Consider the following 18275-nt stretch of genomic DNA (forward strand, 5'->3'; position numbering starts at 1 on the left):
CATACGCTGACCTGCTTATTTTCCCCATTTCGTTGAAAGGCAGTGACAGTTACCAGTTACTCAGACTTGAGGCTTTATCCCTGAATACTGTCTCGCCCTCACCTTCCTCATGGGGTTCTTGCGGGTCTGAGCCTCTGGATGGTCTCTCAGATTTCTGCTGTGGATGAAGGGACTCAACTGCTCGCTGCAGGTCACCTGACCTCCCTTATGCCGTCACCCATCTGCTCTGACGGGTGGGTCATATGCAGAAGCTTCTCAGCACCTGGCCAAGTTCTAGCTGATGGTCTGTCTGGAAATGCTGGCTCCCTCTCCACTGGCCCACTGTCTGTCTGCACTGCACTGCCAGTTGCCCGTCGCCTGGGCCATTGCACTAAGATCTCCACTTACTGTTCCACCTGCTTCCTGTTTCTTTGCCATTTCCAGACCTTCTTCCACTTGACCACACGAGCTAGCTTTGTAAAGCAGCTCATGACATTTCTTTTCCAGAAATCTCTCATTGTTCCCTGGTGCCTCCAGAATAAAAATCCAAACTACTTAACTGGCACTGAGTCCTTTTATTTTGCATTTGTCTGTCCATTACTCTTCCCAGACTGACCCCCTCCTTCAGGAGCCCCCTTGGTGGGCATCCCGTGCTCTAGGACAGGACATCTTTTCTTTGAATTATTTTCTTTCTTTTTTTTTTTTTAAGAGATGGGGTCTTGCTATGTTGTCCAGGCTGGACTCAAACTCCTGGGTTATAGCCATCCTTCTGCCTCAGCTTCCTGAGTAGCTGGGATTAGGTGTCCCGCCATACCTGGCATACAGGACTTGTTAAACCACCATCTTGCTCTCATTCCCTCTCACTGTTCTCTCTCCCTCCCTTTTTCCTCCCACAGTTGTAATTGTGAGACACCCTTTTGTCCTTCCTCTTTGGTGAAATCCCCTCATCCTCGGAGGTCTGGGTCTATCCAGTCTCTTCCTGTTGGCTGCAGTTTCACCTTTTAGTGTTTGCTCCCTTCTCTGTGCCTGCGTAGCATGCACTATGTGCCATTGATGGCACTGGGCTGTATTTGCCTGCCTCTTGCCCAGTGATTCTGAGCTCCCAAAGGTGAGTGCTGAGCTGTATTATTCAACTGAGAAACCTCGGGGCCCATGTTGTCCTTAGAATACACCAACCTCATCAAATGTTCATTGTGTAAATGTTTAGGTCTCGGACGTCTTGAGGCCCTTCTAACTGGGAAGTGTTTTCTAAACTTTTTGGCAGGGCTCCTGCCTCTCTGAATGACACAAGTTTGCTCCATGATCCTTGTCTGGGTACGTTCGGTGGACCAGTGTTCCCATGGCTTGTGTTGGGAGGCTATGATGGTAAGTAAGAGAAGCTTTGACTTTTCCTTTTAGGTAAAGTCGTCTCGGTTTTGTCATTAGCGTCAAGGGGTAATTATGAAGATTTCATAAATTGGGCAGTTTTATTTTCCTACCTCTTGAATCCCAAAATAGTATCTCCTTTGGCTTTGGCTTTGGGTTTGGGTTTCATTCCAGATTTAAAAGAAGTGGATTGTGTTAGCCATCTTTAGATCACACATGCCTTTGAGAAGCTGTCGAAGGCTAAGTACCTTTCCCCAGAGTAATGCAATTGCAAACCTCTGCATTGTTGTTCAGCTTCAAGGAGGTCATGGGCCCTCGAAGCTCATTTATGGACCCTCTAGGGAGCTCACGGACCTCAGACAAGAACCCCTATGACGGAGAAAAGCTAGTATGTGAGGTATGTGGAAGAAGAAACAAAGCTGATGGATTTTTTTCCTTCTAAACCGTCAGTTGAGTATTTGGACATCTTACAGTGTGAAGAGCAGGTGGTTTGCTCTTTGCTGGTTCCTGTAGCACTTTAGAACCAATTGTACTTGATAAAATGAGGTGATGATTCATGTGACACCTTTGGCATCTGAAGCCAAATTACAGGCTCAACAGGTTTTGCCCAGCCAGTGAAGAACCCAGATAGGTTTTCTTCTCCTCACTCAGTGGCAGGGGAGAAGTTGCAATCTGTATTTAAAGTTTACTCTGCGTCATAGAGGAAAATGCCATTTCTAATTGGTGGAAAAGGGGTGGTGTCAGCAACTGGCTAGCCATAGGGAAAACAATTGACTTTGATCTCTGCCTTGTTCATTTCACCAAAATAAATTCCAGATGGAAAAAAAATTGAAATGTTAAGAACTGGGCTGGGCGCGATGGCTCACACTTGTAATCCCAGCACTTTGGGAGGCCAAGGCGGGCAGATCATGAGGTCAGGAGATCGAGACCATCCTGGCTAACATGGTGAAACCCTATCTCTACTAAAAATATTTTTAAAAATTAAGCTGGTGTGGTGGTGGGCACCTTTGGTTCCAGCTACTCGGGGAGGCTAAGGCAGGAGAATGGTGTGAACCCAGGGGGTGGAGCTTGCAGTGAGCCAAAATCAAGTCACTACACTCCAGCCTGGGCAATAGAGCAAGACTCCGTCTCAAAAAAAAAAAAAAAAAAAGGTAAGAACTGGAAGAAAATACAGGAGGCATTTTTAAAAATAATTTTTAAGTAGAAAAGATATTTCTAAGCAAGACACAAAACTCAGAAACCCCAAAAGGAAAGACTGATGAATTTGAGTACATGAATTTTCATTTGTGGAGAATAAACATACAGTTAAAAAAACAAAATTGGGCCGAGAGTTATTCACGCCTGTAATCCCAGCACTTTGGGAGGCAGAGGCGGGCAGATCACTTGAGCTAGGAGTTTGAGACCAGCCTGAGCAACATGGAGAAACCCTGTCTCTGCAAAAAATAGAAAAATTAGCTGGGCGTGGTGGTGCGTGCTTGTATTCCCAGTTACTTGGGAGGCTGAGGTGGGAGGATCACTTGAACCCAGGAGGTTGAGGCTCCAGTAAGCTGAGATTGCACTACATTCCAGCCTGGGTGACAGAGGGAGACCTTACCAAAAAAAAAAAAAAAAAAAAAAAACTGGACAAAAATATTAGTATGCATAGCAGACGGCATTTTCATAATAAATAAAGATCTCATCCCAGCCTGGCCAAAATGTGAAACCCTATCTCTACTAAAAATACATAAAAATTAGCCACACGTGGTGGTGTGTGCCTGTAGTCCCAGCTACTCGGGAGGCCGAGGCAGAAGAATCGCTTGAATCCTGGAGGCGGAGTTTGCAGTGAGCCGAGATCATGCCATCGCACTGCAGCCTGGGAGACAAGAGCAAGACTCTGTCTTAAAAGGAAAAAAAAAAAAAAAAACCTCATGAAAATGATCAATAACCTGAAAGAAGAGTGGGTGAGGCCGTGTGAAATTTAACAAAACAAGAAATACAAAAAAAAAGAATGGTTTTTATTTTATTTTTCAGAGACAGAATCTTGCTGTCTTGCCTAGGCTGGTGAGTGCAGTGGCGTGATCTCGGCTCACTACAACCCCTGCCTCCTGGGTTCAAGTAATTCTCCTGCCTCCACCTCCTAAGTAGATGGGATTACAGGCATGTACCACCAGACCCAGCTAATTTTTTGTATTTTTAGTGGAGACAGGGTTTTGCCTTGTTGCCCAGACTGGTCTTGAACTCCTGACCGAAGGTGATCCACCTACCTTGGCCTCCCAAAGTGCTGGGATCATAGGCATAAGCCACCACGCCCAGCCTCAGTAAATATTTTCTTTTTTTTTTTTTTTTTTTTTTTTGAGACGGAGTCTTGCTCTGTCACCCAGGCTGGAGTGCAGTGGCCGGATCTCAGCTCACTGCAAGCTCTGCCTCCCGGGTTCACGCCATTCTCCCGCCTCAGCCTCCGGAGTAGCTGGGACTACAGGCGCCCGCCACCTCGCCCGGCTAGTTTTTTGTATTTTTTGTAGAAACGGGGTTTCACCGTGTTAGCCAGGATGGTCTCGATCTCCTGACCTCGTGATCCACCCGTCTCGGCCTCCCAGAGTGCTGGGATTACAGGCTTGAGCCACCGCGCCCGGCCAATATTTTCTTGACTAATGAAAAGGGAGGCTGAGGCAGGAGGATTGCTTGAGCCGGGAAGTCAAGGCTTCAGTAAACCGTGATTGTGCCACTGCACTCCAGCCAGGGCAACAGAGTGAGACCCTGTCTCTAAAAAAGAAGAAAAAAAAGAAATGAAAAATAGTTCAGCTTCTTTGGAAGGCAGTTTGGGAGAATTTATCAAAATTAGAAATGTACATAGTTTTTGATTCAGTGATGATGCTTTAAGAATTGATTCTAGCCAGGTGCAGTGGCTCATGCCTCTAATCCCAGCACTTTGGGAGGCCAAGGCAGGAGGATCGCTTGAGCCCAGTAGTTCAAGTCCAGCCTGGGCAACTTGACAAAATCCCATCTCTACCTAAAATACAAAAATTAGCCAGCGATGGTGGTGCACACCTTTAGTCCCAGCTACTAGGAGGCTGAGGCAGGAGGACTGATTGAGTTGGGGTGGTCAAGGCCGCAGAAAGCCGTGATCACTCCACTGTGCTTCAGCCTGGGCAACGGAACAAGACACTGTCCCCCTCTCCTGCCCCCTGCCCCCCTAAAAAAAGAATTGATTCTACAAGTATGTGTTTTACACATTAAAATATTTATAGGCTATTTATAGTAACTTCATTTGTAATATAAAAAAATTGCAAAACTACTCATCAGTGGGAGGATTGGCTAAAGTATACTATAAAATATTGTGGGAAAAGAATAAGGAAACTCTTTATGGAGCAGTCTCCAAGATACAGAATTTTAAAATGTAATATGCAGAATAGTATTTTACTGTTTGTGTGGTTAAGAGGGAAAGGGGAAGAATCTGTGTGTTTGCTTGTGTGTGTGGAGTGGCTCTGGAAAGATTCGCAGATGGTATGGGGAGGAGAACTAAGACAATGAAATAGATGTTGGAGAAGGAGAGAGAATTTTCAGTAAACACCTTTCTGTTCTGTGTGAGATTGTTAACATGCATGTACTGTAGCCTTTAAAAATAATTTAAAAAAAGAGTTACTCTTCCTGAATGATAACCATGCCTACCTCAGATAAAAAAAAATCCTTTTTATTCATTAACTGAAGTACATAAAAACTATTCAGCAAACGCTTTTTTTTTTTTTTTTTTTTTGAGACGGAGTCTCACTCTGTCGCCCAGGCTGGAGTGCAGTGGCACGATCTCGGCTCACTGCAAGCTCCGCCTCCTGGGTTCACACCATTCTCCTGCCTCAGCCTCCCAAGTAGCTGGGACTACAGGTGCCCGCCACCACGCCCGGCTAATTTTTTTGTATTTTAGTAGAGATGGGGTTTCACCGTGTTAGCCAGGATGGTCTCGATCTCCTGACCTCGTGATCCGCCCGTCTCGGCCCCTCAAAGTGCTGGGATTACAGGCGTGAGCCACCACGCCCGGCCTTCAGCTCTCTTGTTTAATCCTTAGAGCACAGAGATACAGTCCATAGCTCCACTGAGAAATCTGTGTTGTGATTTTTTCCCCTGGTATGTGTGTAATTTTCTGCATGCTTGTAATCTGCTTTTTGATGTCACATTTTTCCTTTCTAGATCAAAACTACAATAACGCCACTGCCCTTGTGATTACCTTCCCTGTCAATAACTACTATAATGATACAGAGAAGCTCCAGAGGGCCCAGGCCTGGGAAAAAGAGTGAGTCACTCATGGGTGTGAGCAGACTGTCCTTGCTTTGTGGGAAGCTAGACACTTGCAGCAAGCACTTAAACTTCATTTTCTAAATTAACCAATGGCAGGTCTGAGTTATGTAATTTTGTTCACTTGGTGCTAATGATGCTAAGTAGAAACTGTAAATACGTTTACCTTTGAGCAGACGCTTTAAACATCTCTCCCTCCACAGGAATGCAAAAGTGTGCAAAAAAAGGTTCCTTGTATTGTTTTTAGTTATTTATTTTTTGAGACTGGGTTCACTCTTGCCCAAGCTGGGGTGCGGTGACTCTAATCTCAGCTTACTGCAGCCTCAACCTCCTAAGCTCAAGTGGTCCTCCCACGTCAGCCTCCCAAGTAGCTGAGACTACATGTGCGTGCCATCACACCCAGCTAATTTTTGTATTTGTTTGTAGAAACAGGGTTTTGCCATGTTGCCCAGGCTGGTCTTGACCTCCTAACCTCAAGTGATTCAACCTCCTCGGCCTCCCATAGTGCTGGGATTACAGGTGTGAGCCACTGCACCCAGCCACCTGCATTGTTCTCTATCAGCAAAACTTGGGACCATGTTGAATGTACTTAATAAGGAATGAATACAATAGAATATTGTGCTGTCATAAAAGACAGTGAAGTAAATAAATGATTCACAATGTATATTTATATAAATATATATTGTTTACGCTGCTGTCCATGCTTAGAAAAAAATATCAAGCAAATGACCTGAGAAATGAACTGTGTTTGTAACCTCTGGAGAATGGGAAGAGAGGACTTAGGAGACCAGGTTGCACTTTATACCCTCCAGTACTTTTTAAAAAATGTTTTACTGAGATATGGTACATGCATCATACAGTTCACCCACTTAAAATATACAGTTCAGGCTGGGAATGGTGGCTCACACTTGTAGTCCCAGCACTTTGGGAGGCTCACTTGAGGCCAGGAGTTCAAGACCAGCCTAGGCAATGTAGTGAGGCATGTCTCTAAAAAAAAAAAAGAGTAAAAAGAAAAATTTAAAAAGAAAAGAAGCGTTCAATTCAATAGCTTTACTATATTCACATATATGTGCGACCATCACCACAGTCAATTTTAGGAACGTTTTCATTACTCCACAATAAAACTCTGCACCCTTTAACTAACACCCTCCATCTTTTCATCCTCCTATCCACAGCCCTAGGCAACCACTAAAATACTGTCTGTCTCTGGAGATTTTCCTATTCTGGACTTTTATGCGCATAGAATAATATGTGGACTTTTTTGTCTGGCTTTTGTTGAGCATAAAATTCTCAAGGTTCATTCATGTTGTGGACATAATATTCACAAAGTTCATTCATGTTGTAGCATGTATCAGTACTCCATTCCTTTTCATTCCATTGTATGGATATACCACATTTTGTGCATTTATCAACTGATGCACATTTGGGCTGTTTCCAATTTGGCTATCATGAATAACGCTGCTATGAACACTTGAGTACAAGTTCTTGTGGATGTGAGTTTTCATTTCTTTTGGGTACATACCTAGTAGTAGAATTGCTGAGTCATAGGGTAAGTCCACTTTGAATGGTTTGAAGAACTGCCAGACCATTTTCCAAAGTGGCTATAGTGCTTTATATCACCACCAGCAGTCCATGAAACTTCCAGTTTCTTCACATCCTCGCCAACACTTTTTATTATCTGACTTTGTGATTCTAGCTGTCTTCCTGGGTGTGAAGTGCTATCTCATTGTGGTTTTGATTTAGTAGACTGAATGCTTTTTTTTTTTTTTTGAGATAGCGTCTCGCTCTGTCACCCAGGCTGGAGTGCAGTGGCATGATCTCAGCTCACTGCAGCCTCTGCCTCCCAGGTTCAAGTGATTCTTGTGCCTCAGCCTCCCAAGTAGCTGGGATTACAGGCACCTGCCACCACACCCGGCTAATTTTTGGATTTTTTAGTAGAGACGGGTTGGCCAGGCTAGTCACCATGTTGGCCAGGCTAGTCTCTAACTCTTGACCTCAGGTGATCTGCCAGCCTCAGCCTCCCAAAGTACTGGAATTACAGGCATGAGCCACCGTGCCCAACCCTAAACTTAAATTCAGCATGTATGGAACCTTAACTGTAATCTGATAGTCTCCAGTATAGAAGATCCTAATGCAGTGGCTGGGCATGGTGCCTGTAATCCCAGCACTTAGGGAGGTGGAGGCAGGAGGAGTGCCTTGAGGCCAAGAGTTTGAGACCAGCCTGCACAACATGACAAAGACCTCATCTCTACAAAAAAAATTTTTTTTTGAGACGGAGTCTCGCTCTGTCCCCCAGGCTGAGTGCAGTGGCTGGATCTCAGCTCACTGCAAGCTCTGCCTCCCGGGTTCACGCCATTCTTCTGCCTCAACCTCCCGAGTAGCTGGAGCTATAGGTGCCCGCCACCTCGCCCGGCTAGTTTTTTGTATTTTTTAGTAAAGATGGGGTTTCACCGTGTTAGCCAGGATAGTCTCAATCTCCTGACCCAGTGATCCGCCCGTCTCGGCCTCCCAAAGTGCTGGGATTACAGGCTTGAACCACCGCGCCCGGCCACAACAAATTTTTAAAATTAGCCAGGCACGGGGATACATCTCTATAGTGCCAGCTACTCAAGAGGCTGAGGCAGGAGGATCCCTTAAGCCCAGGAGTTTGAGACTGCAGTGAGCTATAATTGTGCCACTGTACTCCAGCTGAGGCAACAGAGTGAAACTCTATTTCAAAACAAGAACAAAAGCAAATGAAGGATCCTAATGCAGGTTAAAGGTTAAGAAAACATGGCCTTTGAACTGGGCACAGTGGCTCACGTCTGTAATCCCATCACTAGGGGAGGCTGAGGCAGGTGGATCACTTAAGGTCAGGAGTTTGAGACCAGCCTGGCCAACATGGTGAAACCCTGTCTCTACTAAAACTACAAAAATTAGCCGGGCCTAGTGGCGCACGCCTGTAGTCCCAGCTACTCAGGAGGCTGAGGCAGGAGAAGCACTGGAACACGGGAGGTGGAGCTTGCAGTGAGCCGAGATCGCACCATTGCACTTCAGCCTGGGCGACAGAGCGAGACTCGGTCTCAAAACAAAAAAGAGAAAACGTGGCCTTTGTATCATGAAAGTTGGGAAGAAGTTTTTTCTTACTTAGCTGTCACTAAGTTTTAACTAAAAATATAGCATTTTGCTTACCTTTTAGGTTTATTAATTTGGTGAGAAACTACAAGAATCCCAATCTGACCATTTCCTTCAGTGCTGAACGAAGTATTGAAGATGAACTAAATCGTGAAAGTGACAGTGATATCTTCACCATTGTAATTAGTTATGCCATCATGTTCCTATATATTTCCCTAGCCTTGGGGCACATCAAAAGCTGTCGCAGGCTTCTGGTAAGCGGGGGATATGTATATGTTAGAGGTTAACAGCAGTGCACAGTGTAACGTCGTATTTTTGCCTCTTTATTCTTAATCCATTGTGTTTAAAACTGCCGTAAATTCCCCCCTGTTTTAATTGTATGTAACATTTCTGTTGCCTACATCTGTTTTCTTCAGTTCCAGCTTTTTGGTTTATCTTAAAGTTTATTTCGCATAATCCAGTTTTTTCTTATTTGTCCAGTCCATCACCTAAGAATGCAAACTCATAACATGTGTTACCTGGGCAAACCTAGAAATGTTTACAAGTCCTCTCTGAAACACAGAATTGTAGTTTTAACTCTAGGTTTGATACAGCCCTGTAAAGTAAAAAGGAGGACCTTTTAGTAACAAGTGGGACAGACAGCCCTGTAACCAACTGGTGATTGTGTCTTTGTCGCCCCTCTCAGGTGGATTCGAAGATCTCATTGGGCATCGCGGGCATCCTGATCGTGCTGAGCTCGGTGGCTTGCTCCTTGGGCATCTTCAGCTACATTGGGTTGCCCTTGACCCTCATTGTGATTGAAGTCATCCCGTTCCTGGTGCTGGCTGTTGGTGTGGACAACATCTTCATTCTGGTGCAGGCCTACCAGGTATCCTTCCGTATTCTCACGGGGCTCAGCATCTGTCCAGGTTTCAGGGTCTGAATGGCTGCTGGGCTCCGCATTCGTGAATGTGGCCTGTGAGGGTGTTTTCTTTCCTTTCCTTGTGTGGCTCATCGCTCTTCTTGACTTGCTGTGGACATCTGAGGACCAAGAATTTCACCCCCTTTTTGGTTGATGAAATAGTAGAAATAAAGTAAGAATTTTGTTTTAAATTGTATCTTTAAATAGTGTCTTTTAATAGTATCTTTTCATTTTAAATAGTATCGTGTACAAGAAGGGCTAACGCACTTTTGGAAAGTATTTTGGGTACGACTGCTATTGAAATGATTTTCAGCATAGTATAGAATGTTAGATTCATTTTGCTCAAAGGTGCCACTAAAAAGGCAGAAGGTCAACACATGTCCCGCTGCTGTAGAAGGTGGTCTCAGTCATCCTGTAGGTCTGACCTGGGCGGAGACTCAGTGCACGTGAGAGTGATGGTCAGCGGTCCAGTCCCCTGCGGCCTGTGTATTTTCCTGATAGTGTGGCTCAGCTTTCCCTTTAGTTTCTCACGTGGTACCTAGCTGCGTAGTGTAGAAATACTCTGAGTGAATTAACATGAGAACATTGGAGTCCCCCACCGAAGTTTATATGCTTAGAAGACACTGCTAACCATCTGCTAATCATTTATCTTTACCCTTGAGTTAACACAAAGCAGCAAGAAGTGGCGTTGTTATTGAGAAATTTTAATGTTGCATTTTTTTTTTTTTTTTAAGAGAGATGAACGTCTTCAAGGGGAAACCCTGGATCAGCAACTGGGCAGGGTCCTAGGAGAAGTGGCTCCCAGTATGTTCCTGTCATCCTTTTCTGAGACTGTAGCATTTTTCTTAGGTAATTATGCTTTCAATCCTACCAGTCCTGTAGTTTGCTGAGCCTGGAGAAAGAAGGAGCTGGGTATCTGAACATGTCCCTTTGTGTTGCCTCCTTTTTTTTTTTTTTTCCTTTTTTCTCTTCTCCGAGATGGAGTCTCACTCTGCCACCCAGGCTGGAGTGCAGTGGTACAATTTCGGTTCACTGCAGCTTCCGCCTCCCGGGTTCAAGTAATTTTCCTGCCTCAGCCTCCCAAATAGCTGAGATTAAAGGCACGCACCACCACACCCAGTTAATTTTTTGCATTTTTTAGTAGAGACAGGGTTTCCCCTGTTGGCCAGGCTGGTCTCAAACTCCTGACCTCAGGTGATCCACGTGCCTCGGCCTCCCAAAGTGCTGAGATTATAGGCGTGAGTGCCTGTGCTCAGCCTGTGTTGTCTCCTTTTTAAAGCTTTGTTCTGCACTAGGAAAGTGTCACTGAATGGACCACAGAACAATTGGCAGCAGTATCTTAGATGTGATTTTGCAGGTGGCTTCCTTCTCATTTAACTGTCAGGGCAGCACTGATGTTGGGGTTCAGGGTGAAAGAGACCTAGAGTTCATCTTGCCACTTTCCCCTTTTGGTAGCCACTGGGAATGTTGATAGTTGAAAATAGCATCCTTGAGTAGCCACCGAATCCTTCTCCACATGACACTCTAAGCAGCAGCTCCCAAATCCACAGGCACTCGCTTACAAGATGTTTGCCATTGTTTTCGAAGGCAGTCTTTCTCTTCTGTGCACACAACTCATTGGGGAAGCAGCCTTGTTAATGACCAGGAGCTCTTGACTCACCACATTACAAGGAGCCAGAATAAGCTGGAACAAAGTCAGCACTTCTGTGTTTCTTTCACATAGAGAATCATCAAATAGACTCACTAGTGGGGCTGCCTGCCCCGTCTCTGAAGTGTAGTAAGAGCAAAGTCCACTATAGAGGAGGCTGGACTGGAAGCACTCAGTCCAAAGAAGACCATCCACAGGCCACAAACTGCAGTGCCTATGTGGCTGCAAGGTCAGCTTAATCAGGGCCATTGTAAGGTCATCGTAGGTGGTAGTCTCAACACACATACAATGCTAGCTTGTTGTTCTTCATTTCCACAAAGCCATGTGCTTTTGAAACCTGTAGCCCTGTAGTTCCTTTTGACAAACAGGTGCAGGGGAAAAAAAAAAAAACTTTCTGGCCGGGCGCGGTGGCTCAAGCCTGTAATCCCAGCACTTTGGGAGGCCGAGATGGGCGGATCACGAGGTCAGGAGATCGAGACCATCCTGGCTAACATGGTGAAACCCCATCTCTACTAAAAATACAAAAAAAAAAAACTAGCCGGGCGAGGTGGCGGGCGCCTGTAGTCCCAGCTACTCGGGAGGCTGAGGCAGGAGAATGGCGTGAACCCGGGAGGCGGAGCTTGCAGTGAGCAGAGATTGCGCCACTGCACTCCAGTCTGGGTGACAGAGCGAGACTCCGCCTCAAAAAAAAAAAAAAAAAAACTTTCTTTTTTTCACTTCTATTATAAGAAAACCAGTGCAAGTATGATGATAATAGCAGCAGAAACTGTGCCACAAGGTTGGAGTGACCTTGGGACAGTAGGAGTGAGTAGGGATTGTGGCAGCCCAAGTGCATGTGTCCTGTCTGAAAAGACAGTTCTGTGTGGCCAACCCAGTGCTACAAGGTCTGTGTTGTTGTTGTTGTTGTTGTTTTTCTTCCAAGAAAAGCTGTGAATCTAGATTTTTATGTCAAATGTCATTGTTAAATATTGGCAACTTAAAAAAGTTTTTAAATCTTAAGATGGGTTGATACAGTGTGGACTAAACAGGAACCATCTGATTCATGGGCTGCCAGTTTGCACTTTCCATGTCTTACCCTCATGCCTTTGATCCTCACTCGATTGTCGATTACCTCTTAACTAAACTGGGAGGCTAATAGTGTTGATGTAATACATGGAAAATACTGTCCCTTTTGTGCAGTGAAGCCTAGAAGGTACTATAAGAAATGACCTGTATTAATGGTTCTCAAATTTCAGTGTGCATGAATTTGCCGTGAACCTGAGTATAGTAGAATTGGGGTTGAATTCCTGTCATAACTTAACTAGGATGGGGCTCCCCAAATGGTCTGGTGCTGAGTGCGTTTTGCAAAGCACTGGCTTATTGCCTCCTGTCCCAGTTCTGGTGTAATGTCCAGCCACAGCATGCCTTCTTATGCATTTGGCCTGTGCTGGCTCCTTGTGTCTGTACACGCACATGAACATAAGGCCTGCAGAGAGCCCCTGCTGTAAACAGAAGTGACGCAGAGCCCTTCTCTCCCGACAGGAGCAATGTCTGTGATGCCAGCCGTGCACACCTTCTCTCTCTTTGCGGGATTGGCAGTCTTCATTGACTTTCTTCTGCAGATTACCTGTTTCGTGAGTCTCTTGGGGTTAGACATTAATCGTCAAGAGGTAAGTTGGTGCCAGGATCATAGTCTATTTAATTTGAGTCTACAATCTAGAGGAAGCAGCTAGCAGGTGTAACCTCTGTTCCCCTCTGTGCCCTCAGAAAAATCGGCTAGACATCTTCTGCTGTGTCAGAGGTGCTGAAGATGGAACGAGCGTCCAGGCCTCAGAGAGCTGTTTGTTTCACTTCTTCAAAAACTCCTATGCTCCACTTCTGCTAAGGGACTGGATGAGACCAATTGTGGTATGTGCTTCTCTGTGGCTTTTCTCTTTCCTCTCACTGAAACAGATTATCACATGCCTTCTAAGAAGTCAGACAGCCTGGGAAGGAGATTCTTACAGCTGTTAAATATATCTTAAAAAAAAAAAAAAAAAAGCAAAGCAAATATGGAACAGTAGATAAAATGTTTTGCCCATGAGCTTTTATCAGTCCATATAAACAAGAGTTTTCTTTAAGTTTTTTATTTTGAAATAGTTTCAGATTCACAGAAAGTTGCAAAGAAACTTTTATTTTTCCTTTAATGATGAGGAAATAGAAGCCAAGACAGGTGAAGTGGTTTGCCCCAAGTCACTAAGCCCATAAGTGGCAGAGTCAGGATTTGCACCCGAGAACTTGGACTGTGGGTGCTGTGGTCTCACCCACCTGTACTCCCTACTAACCTGTCATTTAAGCTTTTCCATTTTAAAAAAATCCTGTTTTTTGTGTGTGCTTAAGATTTTATTTCTGGTCGTAAGCTTATTATACTAAGCAGTCTCTGTCTTGTGATTCATTTGTTGTTCCAGATAGCAATATTTGTGGGTGTTCTGTCATTCAGCATCGCAGTCCTGAACAAAGTAGATATTGGATTGGATCAGTTTCTTTCGATGCCAGATGTAAGATGACTTCCTTTTTTTTTTAACTTCTTTAGCTGATGATGAATACATTTTTCAAAACATGCATGTGGGTGTTTCAAGCAAGTGCCTGCTTCTAACTGCAAATGGTGACAGGGTTTCCAGGGTTAGGAAAACTGCCCAGTGCACTGCCGGTGTGGGCTGCTTGGCATTCTCACTGAGCCCCTCTGGGCACAGCTGCAGAACACGAACAACCAGTCTTATGAGGTTACTTTAGGAGGTGCTCTCCTGACTGTGGGGCTAGCAGGAGGGGCAGCCTGCGGCCCTGGGGGCAGGACTGGCAGTGTTAGGAATCATGAGTCCAGCTGGAGGCATCTCAGCCAGCAGCCTCCTGGCACCCTCCTGTTCTCCGTGATCCTCACCTTGCTTGGTTACTATCAGAGTATTGTCACTCTCTCCTATTCTTTGTCTTTCAGGACTCCTATGTAGTGGACTATTTCAAATCCATCAGTCAGTACCTGCATGCGGGTCCGCCTGTGTACTTTGTCCTGGAGGAAGGGCACGACTACACTTCTCCCAAGGGGCAGAACATGGTGTGCGGTGGCATGGGCTGCAACAACGATTCCCTGGTGCAGCAGATATTTAATGCGGCGCAGCTGGACAACTAGTCAGTACTGCCTCGTCTTGTGCTTCAGAAGCAGTGGGGGGGCTCTCAGCCAGGCCATCAGCTCAGGCCTGAAATGCCTCACTGAAATAGACTTTCTTTTTTTTTTTTTTTTTTTTTTTTTTTTTTGAGGCGGAGTCTCGCTCTGTCGCCCGGACTGGAGTGCAGTGGCCAGATCTCAGCTCACTGCAAGCTCCGCCTCCCGGGTTTCCGCCATTCTCCTGCCTCAGCCTCCCGAGTAGCTGGGACTACAGGCGCCCGCCACCTCGCCCGGCTAGTTTTTGTATTTTTAGTAGAGACGGGGTTTCACCGTATTAGCCAGGATGGTCTCGATCTCCTGACCTCGTGATCCGCCCGTCTCGGCCTCCCAAAGTGCTGGGATTACAGGCTTGAGCCACCGCGCCCGGCCGAAAATAGACTTTCTTGGAAAAGTTGTTTTTACGCAAAATGTATGTTAAATCTGGCTTTACCTTAACAAAACCTTTGAAAGGACTAATTTACCACCTAATACTTGGAAGGTTGTTTTCATTAAGTGCTCGTGTAGTTTTTCTTTTGACTGTTAGCAGCATAAAGTGTAGAAAAGGAAGTTAGGTTTGAAGAAAAGTACTGAAACTAAAGACTTCCTCCCTATGGGGCAGGTCAGCAACCCTGTCTCTCTCTCTAGTACCCGAATAGGCTTCGCCCCCTCATCCTGGATCGACGATTATTTCGACTGGGTGAAGCCGCAGTCGTCTTGCTGTCGAGTGGACAATATCACTGACCAGTTCTGCAATGCTTCAGGTACTTTCATCTCCTTTACCAAATCTTTCCTTTTTTGCTGAAAAATTTTCAAATTATCATTTAAAAATCATTTGCATCGTGCCTCAATTTATGCCTATTTGTATATCAAAGCTGGGTCTCCCTCCCTGTGTCATCGTTCCTTTCCTCAGTCATTCATTCTGAAATTGTCACGTCATTCCTGGCTCAGGCAGCCGCCCTCGGGGCTGAACAAGGCCCACATCTTGGGAGTGTGGTTTCCAGATAAGGTTTCTCATCCTGTCCTGACTCCAGCGATTGTGTCTCAGGATTGGTACCTGGCCTTAGCTTCTCAGAGGAGGGCTTTTCTTTATCACTTTGCCCTATGGTTTTATAGGAGCATCGAGGTTGCCCTGGAATTTTCTTAATAAAAACATGGACGCCCTGGGCTCTGACCAGTCAAGGCCATTCTTGAAGGAGGAGACCTACTTCAGGGCAAAAAACGATGCAAAGTATGCCTAAGATGAAAATGGCATTTCGGATCATTAAACTATGAAATTGACATGGCTGAAGCTTTTAGATAAGGGGAAAGATTATCCCTCACTAGTAAGGAAAATAATGGGTAGTTGAGAAAGTAATGCCCCTCACTGTCAGTATTTTCAAATGTGTTACAAAAAATCTGGAGACCTATTCTTCTAACAGTCCTCCCTGCATGTCTCCACCAGTGGTTGACCCTGCCTGCGTCCGCTGCAGGCCTCTGACTCCGGAGGGCAAACAGAGGCCTCAGGGTGGAGACTTCATGAGATTCCTGCCCATGTTCCTTTCGGATAACCCTAACCCCAAGTGTGGCAAAGGGTAAGTGCCACTGCCATTGCAGATAAGCATCCACTGCAACTTCAATTTGCAATAGAAAACTAGGAGAGGACTGGGCTAAAACAGTTGCATGGGAACGTCCTCTTCTCTGCCCCACCCTGTCCTGGTCCTTTGGTGGAAGCAGGGAAACCGAAAACACCTTTTTAAGAAAATGCCTCAGGCTGGGCACGGTGGCTCACTGAGGCGGGCGGATCACAAGGTCAGGAGATCGAGACCATCCTGGCTAACATGGTGAAACCCCATCTCTATTAAAAAAATACAAAAAACCAGCCTGGCGTGGTGGCGGGTGCCTGTAGTCCCAGCTACTCGGGACGCTGAGGCAGGAGAATGGCGTGAACCCGGGAGGCGGAGCTTGCAGTGAGCAGAGGTGGCACCACTGCACTCCAGCCTGGGCGACAGAACAAGACTCCATCTCAAAAAAAAAAAAAGAAAATGCCTCATAGTGTTCAACTGATTATATCTTAGCATGGGCACTCACATCTCATGCTCTCTCTGCGTCCTACCCCCACGCGGGCATGAGAATGAACGCAGATCCCTGTGCACATTCCGAGCGGGGGTGATGGGGAGGACGGCCTGCTGGTAATCCAGGCCTGGAGGAACTCAGCCTGTTCATTTGTGCTGATGGCAGCTGCAGCGTCATCTTAGCTTTGGTAACGTTATCCCACATTAAGGTTGCGATTCTTGTAGCCCTGTCATGGTCCTTGCCAGCCCATCCGTGTATGGGGTTATGTGCTATCTCACTCCCCCATCCAGCCAGGCAGCCAGTTACCCATGGAAGCCAGATATATGGCCCAGAAGTCTCTGGGGTTTGGAAGCTTTGGGAAGCAGAAGATGAGTATCCCCATGTATGTTAGGTAAACCCTGAACATAGGTTTTTCATAAGAACATACATCTGACCAGAGTCACATCAGCGAATCATTTCTATCATGCATGTGCTTTGAGACCTATTCTAGGTACCATGGGATGACTCCCCCTAGAAGTAAAGTAGAAATGAATCTTGCGTATTGATTTACTCACTGACTGATGCTTTGGCCTACATAAAATAAGCTGAAGTAGATTCCGTTTTCTGAAGGCAGTAGCCAGCGTTCCTGGGGAGCCTCCAGGGTGCCAGCGTCATGCCAGGCACTCCCTGACATTATCCCATGTATCACCACACAGCCTTGCGTAGGCGGTGGTATACCCATTTACAGAAGAGGAGACTGGGGCTCAGAGGAGGTCATTTTGCTCAGGGTTACATGACCAGTAAGTGGCAGGGCCAAAGTTGTTCCCGGGGCCCTCGCCCTTTCCTGCCTCCTGTTACGCAACAGGACTGAGTAAACTCTGTATATTTGATTATACATGAAACCAGGTGGAGAAACAGCAGCTATGTACCAGAGAACCCAGAGCAATCAAGAAAAGCCCATCTGGCTGGGCACAGTAGCTTATGCCTGTAATCCCAGCATTTTGGGAGGCTGAGGTGGGCGGATCACCTGAGGTCAGGAGTTCAAGACTAGCCTGGCCAACATGGCAAAACCCTGTCTCTACCAAAAAAAAATACAAAATTAGTTGGGCATGGCGGCAGGTGCCTGTAATCCCAGCTGTTTAGGAGGCTGAGGCAGGGAGAATTGTTTGAACCAGAAGGCGGAGGTTGCAGTGAGCCGAGATTATGCCACTGTAATCCAGCCTGGGCTACAGAGCAAGACTCTGTCTCAAAAAAAAAGAAAAAAAAAAAAAAAAGCCAGTCTGAGAGAGAACAAGGTAAACCTTTGGTGTTCCCTTATTCGGGGGCCTTCCTCATCCCTGTAATGTACAGCTGGGTCTGACCTCTGAACCCAGGGTCAGGTGATTTTGCTTAGCCTCGAGTGCTCAGATTCTGCTGATATTTTGCAAGACCTGGACTCTCTGACACCCAGGACTCTTTCCTCAGGGGACATGCTGCCTATAGTTCCGCAGTTAACATCCTCGGCAATGGCACCAGGGTCGGAGCCACGTACTTCATGACCTACCACACCGTGCTGCAGACCTCTGCTGACTTTATTGACGCTCTGAAGAAAGCCCGACTTATAGCCAGTAATGTCACCGAAACCATGGGCATTAATGGCAGTGCCTACCGGGTATTTCCCTACAGGTAAAGCCTGCCCTTTTTCAGTGGGGTTTGCCCAGCAAAGGGCCTACACTGGGTGGGAATGGGGAGGGTTCTCTTGGCAAGATGCTGATTTTCAGGTTGGGTTCTGGCCCCCGCCCCGTTCCAAGCACAGGGCAATATATCAAAGGAAA

At 46.0% G+C, this 18275-nt stretch overlaps 1 protein-coding gene across 4 annotated transcripts in view; it reads left to right on the plus strand.

The window, feature by feature from the left end:
• Positions 1-18275, plus strand: part of NPC1 (NPC intracellular cholesterol transporter 1) — a 61100-nt gene that overhangs the window by 33478 nt on the left and 9347 nt on the right. For all 4 annotated transcript variants that reach the window (XM_033178117.1, XM_033178115.1, XM_033178116.1 and 1 more), the window contains exons 10-21: positions 1244-1344; positions 5506-5608; positions 8789-8978; positions 9410-9592; positions 10360-10474; positions 12795-12922; positions 13020-13160; positions 13700-13789; positions 14224-14414; positions 15076-15191; positions 15872-16001; positions 17926-18126. In XM_033178117.1, coding sequence (XP_033034008.1) covers positions 1244-1344; positions 5506-5608; positions 8789-8978; positions 9410-9592; positions 10360-10474; positions 12795-12922; positions 13020-13160; positions 13700-13789; positions 14224-14414; positions 15076-15191; positions 15872-16001; positions 17926-18126 — 1689 coding nt within the window. The remainder of the gene's footprint in view (positions 1-1243; positions 1345-5505; positions 5609-8788; positions 8979-9409; positions 9593-10359; positions 10475-12794; positions 12923-13019; positions 13161-13699; positions 13790-14223; positions 14415-15075; positions 15192-15871; positions 16002-17925; positions 18127-18275) is intronic.

Source organism: Trachypithecus francoisi, unplaced genomic scaffold, assembly GCF_009764315.1.
Source record: "Trachypithecus francoisi isolate TF-2019V2 unplaced genomic scaffold, Tfra_2.0 Lachesis_group19, whole genome shotgun sequence".
Classification (NCBI taxonomy): domain Eukaryota; kingdom Metazoa; phylum Chordata; class Mammalia; order Primates; family Cercopithecidae; genus Trachypithecus; species Trachypithecus francoisi.